We start from the raw sequence: 7,852 nt of genomic DNA, 5'->3' as shown, positions 1-7,852 counted from the left end.
ATGAAATAAAAATAGATAAATCTTTTAAAAAGTAGAAACATGAGAGCAGGTACTTGAATTATTGGCAGAAGGAGGAATGGAAGTTAAGTGTATGAGTGATATTTTAGAATTATTGACTTTAAAATTATCTTTAAACATTAATTTATTTATTAATAAAGAGTCAACCTATGCTGTCAGGAATTTTATAGATGATATAGTTTAAATAGATAAATGAATTTTTCCTGTTGTGAGTGAGTCGCATGTTCTAATTAGTCTATCTATCAAATGATGAGGGATATGGTATCTGGAGGTAATTCCTCCAGTCTGTTAGAAAGGCAGTCTACATAAGTTGAAACTAACAAAGCATTGGTGTCAAATAACTGGGTTTATAGACAACTGAATCACTGAATAGATCCATCACTTTGGTCATGAATGAGACTATAGACAGCTGAGTCACTGAATGGATGGATCACTTTGGTCATGGGTGGATCTATATGGCAGCTGAATCATTGACCTGCTATATCATTTTGCTCAAGACTGAATGATGTAGGTGGGTCTTCTTTCTATGTGATGCTTTCATTGGTTAATTAATAAAGAAACTGCTTGGCCCAATTTCTTTGGTGGTGTGATAAGGGTCTTTCTCTGTGGACCTACATGGTCTAGAGCTAGTTATGTAGCCTAGGCTGGCCTTAGACTAATGGCCGTCTTTCTAGCTTACCTTCCTAAGCAGTATGACACTAGGCTTAGAATCCAAGTTTCTTTATTTGTATAAGTTTTAACTCAAATAAATCTATTTTCTGTTTTTTTCATTGAAAAGCAAAGCAAAACATCAACAACAAAAACCCCATGTATATATGCATGTGCGTAGGGGTTCCCTTGATGCTAGAGGAGTCAGATCCACTGGGGTTAGAGGTCATAGGTGGTTGTGAGTCACCCTCCATGGATGCCAAACTCCCGTCCTCTATGAGTACTGTACAAACCCTTAACCGAGGAGCAGTCTCTCCAGAGCCCGGACTCCTAGTTGACCTGGCAAATGTAAAAAGAGAACTACACACTGTGTCCCAAAACTCTGTGCTCTCTAGACCTTTTAAGGCTTGCATGCAGAAAATAAGATATTGAGTGCTCAGCCCTAAATGGGTCATACATATCCCATTCTGAGCCTCAGGGCTCAGAGAAGAGACAGCATATAGTAAGATCCCAGGGTGGTGAATAACATCAAAGAAACCGTTTTTCGGATACCACAGGGCAATTGCACAAACAAACTCGTAACAACTGTAAGAACATACATAGGACCAGCACAGGCTCCAGACTGATAGAATCTGGGTGTAGGCACAGGTGGGCATGAAATCCCACCAGTATCTGAGGAGCTATTGGCATGTGATAACTCCCTGAAGAGGGAGACTCCGTTGAACACACGCTAGGGTGGGCCCTATTCTCAAGAGTGGCTGGGCAACACAAACTGGACTTGTGGGGGGGAAAGGAAAATGATAAGAGATACCTTAAACTTGGTGGAGAGGGTGAGATGGAGTGAGTATGTTCAAAATTCCTTCTATGAATTCTCAGAGAGTTAACAAAAGTATTCTCTGACAGATCTGGATCATGCATCCCTAATCTTTGTGCCCTCCATCGTGTGCGCAAGCGTGTGAGCGCAAGCATGTGCATCCGTCCATGCTGATCTTACTAGCTGGGGAGACAGTATGGTCAGCTAGCATCTTGGCCATAGACACTTAGCTGAGTGAGTCTCTGGGAGACTGCAGAGACACCTCCCCCCTCCTGCCGCCCAAGACTATTCCTGGTCTATTGTGTCTTATCAACTGCAGGCTCCAGCCTCCACACGGAAGAGTATCACAGTGTTGCAGTCTGAGGATGTTTGTGAAGTAGGCAGAATGAAGCAGGTCTTGTCTGGTCCTAAGGCTACCATATAAATCCTCAGTCCTAATCTACTTAGAACCGTGTTTGGTTTGAATGGATCTGTCTTTTTAGGGCCTTGGTTACTGTGCCGTTTCTTTTAAAGTTCTTTTTAAGTTCTTCAGGCCCAGGGAGCTGGTAAGGAGCTTGTGGCCAGACCGCCACACCACTCTGAGGTCTGTTCCTGACTCCCACATGGTAGTGGAAGGAGAGAACCATTAAATTCAATGAAAGTAAACCAAAGAAAATAATTCAGCACTTTAACATTTATCATACACTATCGGCTTTACTGACAACTTCTTGGGCTGTCTACCTACAGTATCTCTCCTAATTTAGGATTCTCTTTTATAGGGTTTATGTAAAGCGCCTCAGCAATTTTTAATAGAGTTTTGACACAAGACAAACTCAAACGAATTCGGAGGGACAACCCTACAGGCTTGTGGCTGGAAATGAAAGAATGTCTGTGCTCCTTCCTCTCAGAGGCCTCTCTTCCCCCAGAGCTCTGACTCAGGCATGAGTAGGTGGGTGAGCACCTGCAGACCATCAGCCCCAAGAGCCCCACGGTCGGGGAGTGGGGCCTGGATGTGTGCCACCCTGTCTCACTTTGCTGTTCCCTTCCGGGTTCTGGGTCTCAGGGCTGGGACTCAGGTGCCAGCTGCACCCCTGCCTGGGCGTTGCCCGGGAACCGCGCCGCCGCAGTGCAGCTCGGACCCCGCGCGAGCACCCGCGGGACTCTCTCCCGGCCCGTACGCGTTTGCGGCTCAGGCCCTGGGATCCAGCACCGCCTGCGTCACCCAGGCTGCGCCATGGGGAATCTACCATCTGCTGCGAAGCACTGCCTCAGCTACCAACAGCTTCTCCGCGAGCATCTGTGGAGCGGAGAGTCAGTGGCAGGGGCGCTGGACCCCGCGCAGGTACCACCTCGCGGCCTAGGGCGCCCCCACCCTCTGGCACAGCCTCTTCCCTATCAATCTCACCCTAATTCCCTTTGTGTCACCTCTGTATGCCAGGACCCTGCCCGCAGCAGCTCCCGCTGTCAGTGTGCAGCTCTGTAGCTGAAAAGGCTTTTCATCCTTCCTGCTGTGAACCAGTAGACTCGTCCTTGCAGGCCTAGCAATTTCCCTATTCCGGACCATTTGCAGGTGGCCTATAGGAGTGATCACGTCTGTGTGTTTTCCCTTGGTTTTCCCTTGGAAGGGATGCATTATCTAATGTAATTTAAATCCAGAGGCGTTCTTTCAAGGACAGTGCCTCCTTGTAGTGTGTAACAGACTACAAGCTTGTCACCTTGTGGATTAGAGAAAGGAGTGAAGCCAGTACACACTAGGAAGTACACTACGTTAAAATCACCTGTCAGGTCAGAGCGGTGACTGTCTCTAATGTCGCTGTGTTTTAACAAAATCAAACAGACTTGAATAAAAGGATTATAGAATGAAATTTTTCCTGTATTTTCCCGAAAGTCGTAATAACTGTTGAATTATGAGTCATGGACTCCTCAAGGTTTTGACTTTTAGCTTCTTTAATTATAAGTGCCTGTTTGCCTTGTGAACAAGGTAGTTCCTGTTATTTTAGTGGGCTAGTCCAGTTTTGTTATGTGATGCTGCACCAGCTATTCTAACAGTAGTTTTTATTTAATTTAATTTAATTAATTAATTAATTTATTTTTTTGTGTGTGCAATCTCAGTCCAGTGTTCCAACAGGTGAAATTGAAACCTTGGATCCACAAGTAGGACCCAGAATTTGTGGGCTGTTTTATAGATAGTTTCTGCCTCATCAACTAGAATATGGCCAGGGCTATTCACAAGAGTCCTAGAATCAGCTCGGTATCTATCAACAGATGGATGGATACAATACAGAAGATATGGTGTATGTATACAACAGGCTATATTATTCAGAACAAAGAACCAAATCAAGTCTTTTGCAGGTAGGCGCCTGGAACAGAAAGTCACCATGTCACATGAAATGAGCCAGAGCCTGAAAAGATTAGCCCTGCATGTTTTCTGTCCCCTGTGGGGAGGGGGGGAGAAACAATGAAACAAACAAAGGAACAATGAAAGCAGAGACTGGGAGAAATGAAGAGGATCAGCAGGGTTAATGAGGGTAACGAGGTAGTAAATATGATTGCACATGAGAGTGTCCTGACGAAATCCATTATTTTCTACAAGTAATATGTATTAATAAAAAGGCACAAAAGGATGGATAAGGGCCCTTTGATAGAAACCCAGGGATGACAGAGGTGAAGTGGGAAGTCATGCTCTATCTCCTCCCATGTATTCTCATGTGAACTTCCTAGAATGCTACCAACAATCTCTAACAGTTTGTTTTACACAATCAAGAATCCCTAACATTTATTTTTTTTAAAGATGAAATCACACGATTTTATTGCTTAGGTGATCTTTATAGATGTGTGTATGTACATTCTGTGGGCTTTGCAGATGGTGACAAACATCAGGATAATGGGGGATGGTTTCCACTTTATCTGTTAAGATGAGGAAACGGGAAAGGAAGATTGCTTGGATTACTGATGAGGCAATAAAAGGACATGACTTTCAGACTCGTGTACTTTTCTGGAAAACTCTCTAAGACATTTTAGCACCTTCCAACTCTTCCGCCTGTGACCCTCCCGTTTGTTCCTTAATTACACTTTGCAAACCACTTCTTTGGTTCAGCTCTCTTATCCTTGTGTCCTTGCCAGGCTCAGTAGCTTCTGTCTCTCTGGGCCATCGTGCCGGCCTGTCTTACAGCTTATCTCCTCTCATAGTCCTGGTTATTATTCGTATCCAAGCTCTTGGCTTTATATTTTCTTCTCTTTTCCGAGCTTCAGACTGCACTTAGCTATCTCAACAGAAATTGATACTCAACATCTCCAACTTGAATTCTTGTCCTCTCTTCCTGGGCTGGCAAGTTCTTTCTGGAAAATCAGCCTTGTTCTATGCACAAGTCCTTCAAAGTCTCTGGATGGATTTCCATACATTCTGGGGTCATCTGGGAAGAGGGACCCTCAATTAAGAAAATGCCCCCGGCACATTGGCCTGTGGAAAAGCCTGTAGTGCATTCCTCTTTGATTTGTGATTGATGTGGGAATGCCCAGCTCATTGTAGGCAGTGCCATCCCTGAGCAGGTGTCTTGGGTGCTACAAGAAAGTAGTCTGAGCAAACTAAGAAAACCAAGTCAGTAAGCAGAGATTGTCCATTGTCTCTGCATTAGCTCCTGATTCCTGGTTCCTCTCTTAGTTTCTGCCTTGACTTCTTTCAGTAATGGACGGGGATATGGAACTGTAAGCTAAAATAAATTCTCAAGTTGATTTTGGTCGTGGTGTTTTATCATAACCACCAAAACCCTTACTAAAACATTTTCCAAACAGATTTTTCCCCCATGATTTCCTGTTGCAAAGAATCCGCTCACAGCTTGTTTTGTTCTATAAGGTTCAAGTCGAAGGCTCCTTGCCCTCCATTTCCATCACTTTTTTTTTTTTTTTTTTTTTTGGTTTTTTGAGACAGGGTTTCTCTGTGGCTTTGGAGCCTGTCCTGGAACTAGCTCTTGTAGACCAGGCTGGTCTCGAACTCACAGAGATCCGCCTGCCTCTGCCTCCCGAGTACTGGGATTAAAGGCGTGCGCCACCACCGCCCGGCGCATTTCCATCACTTTTAAAGCATCACGGAGTCCTGGAATTTCAATCTTGAAATCCTTTCGAATGTATCTATTTTCCAGCTTCACCAGCACTTCAATTTTAAAATAGCTCTATGTGACCTCCATGTGACTAAACCATTGCCTTCCCCTTCTTACTTTCAATTTTTCCTCTCCTACCCACTGTATAGACAGTTTAGAAGTTCTATATTTCAAGTAAAATCATACCATTATCATAACTGTCTGTGAATTCCATTGTTTTCAGAAATCGACAAACAGAACATTGACTTGGGACTCTGAAGCCTCCAGTAGTCTTCATTCACCTCATCTTAAACTATTCACTTAGTTCTTGTCATATTTTTTTTTGCCATAGTGTCCTTCTTTCTGCTGTCTATAAATCATGTTCCCTTCGCTCGTTTCATCCCTCTGCTAGAAGATATTTCTCAATTAGCTTTTATTCAATCTTCAGCATTCAATGTGAATGTCACATTTTCATGAAAACTTCCCATTAGTCTTGGCTATGATTTTACTGTATTATATACCTATTGTATATTAAATGGGTTATCTATTTATTTGGCGATTATTTGGAATATAACTCTATGCCAAATTTTTTTTTTTTTTGGTTTTTCGAGACAGGGTTTCTCTGTGGTTTTGGAGCCTGTCCTGGAACTAGCTCTTGTAGACCAGGCTGGTCTCGAACTCACAGAGATCCGCCTGCCTCTGCCTCCCGAGTGCTGGGATTAAAGGCGCGTGCCACCACTGCCCGGCTCTCTATGCCAAATATTAAGGCCAAATAAAACCCAGAAAAAACAACCCATAACTGGACTTACCACACCTAACAAAATGCCTGGTTAGTTCTTATGATCAGTACGTACTTGTTAAAGAACTGAAGGACTGCTCATCTGTACAGAGGACAAGCCATGCATCTCATATTTGGGAAAATGTTTCTAAAACAATGATTAGCACATTAGTTTGTAATACACAACTGTTAAATTAGTTCAAAATTAACAATACCAAGCACTTGTTATCATTTGAATCTTAGTACCAGTGTGTGTGTGTGGGGGGGGGTGTTTTTACGTTTATGACTTGTCTTTTTATTAAATAGACCTCAGCCAGGATTTGATCATGAAGAAATGATGAAAATGAAATTTGAATACTGTAAATGAACCATAAGGAACTTTGCCTCTCCTTTGCTGTTGAATTTGATAGATGATATGATAAACAGGGCTGGGGGATGCATTCTGAGATAACTTGCTTGCCATTGGGATTGATAGAAATGTCTCTGTGTGAAAGAGTGCCATGCTAGCTACCAATAGGCTAGAAACCAACTTGTTTTCTTCCTTTCTCCATTTCTCCCTTCCCCAAAGTATCACAGTGTGCTGTGCAACTTACTATTTGACTTTGTGCATAAACTAGCTAGCCTGCCTTCACTATAAAATTTCTCTGTACACATTAAATATAAAATATCCTGATGAATTAGAGGTAGTCTTTTAAAAATCAATCTATCAGGCTAGTAAAGTTTAATACCTATCTCTAATTTTAAACTATATGCAATATTTGTGCTTAAATTTGGTGAAGGAGTAATCTAAACTCTATACATTTTTTTTTGTGTGTGACCCTGTAGCTTTAGCATCCTTTCCAAAAAACTTGAAAGGACCGGAGATTAATTTTTAGAAGAAGAAACAAACTCAATTCTTTCTATTTATTTTGTGTTCTTTCTTAACTGTTAACTTTCATTTCTTCATTTTTTACTTTATTTTGGAATAATGTATTTTTAATTTCCCCATGGAATTAAACTATCAATTATATGCTTTTTAAAAATTTATGTTCATAGTTGTTAACCATAATGTGTCAGCATCTAACCTTGACTTATTAAACTATAATATGCCTGGTATTATAACATGTAAACTGAAGATGTAACACAATGCACTGCTGCCTATTGGCTTTTGATACTTCTTGTTGTATGTGTTTATTCTCCACATGGGATATTTAGAAAATATGTTTACTCAGTCACTGTTAATTTTTATTTATGCATGCATTTTTTCCTTTCTTCTGTATTCATTTATTCATTTCCAGTCCTGCTTTGGAATTATTTTCTTTAACCAGGAGTATTGCCTTCAGTCTCCTCTTTATTGAAAACCCACTGGTATGCAGGATTGTGATATGGCTTAGTGGGCAAAGGCAGTTGCAACCAAACCTGATGACCTTAGTTTAATTCTGGGAACCACTTTGTATGAGAAAAGAACCAGGTCCTACAAGTTGTCCTCTGACTTCCACACAGACACACACACTCACTCAAACACACACTCTCACACACAGCCCCCAGACCTTAAATAAA

General features: G+C 41.9%; 1 protein-coding gene across 3 annotated transcripts in view; it reads left to right on the top strand.

Annotated features, from left to right (window-relative positions):
• The first annotated feature begins 2,461 nt into the window (after positions 1–2,461).
• Hmgcll1 (3-hydroxymethyl-3-methylglutaryl-CoA lyase like 1) overlaps positions 2,462–7,852 on the top strand; it is a 123,639-nt gene continuing 118,248 nt past the window's right edge. For all 3 annotated transcript variants that reach the window (XM_041679343.1, XM_041679344.1, XM_041679341.1), the window contains exon 1: positions 2,462–2,801. In XM_041679343.1, the coding sequence (XP_041535277.1) occupies positions 2,694–2,801 (108 nt within the window). In that variant the 5' untranslated portion in view covers positions 2,462–2,693. The remainder of the gene's footprint in view (positions 2,802–7,852) is intronic.

The sequence above is a fragment of the Microtus oregoni genome, unplaced genomic scaffold (assembly GCF_018167655.1).
Source record: "Microtus oregoni isolate MIOR12 unplaced genomic scaffold, Mior012 000032F_ref0000030, whole genome shotgun sequence".
NCBI lineage: Eukaryota > Metazoa > Chordata > Mammalia > Rodentia > Cricetidae > Microtus > Microtus oregoni.
This window is presented reverse-complemented; position numbering and strand designations above follow the sequence as displayed.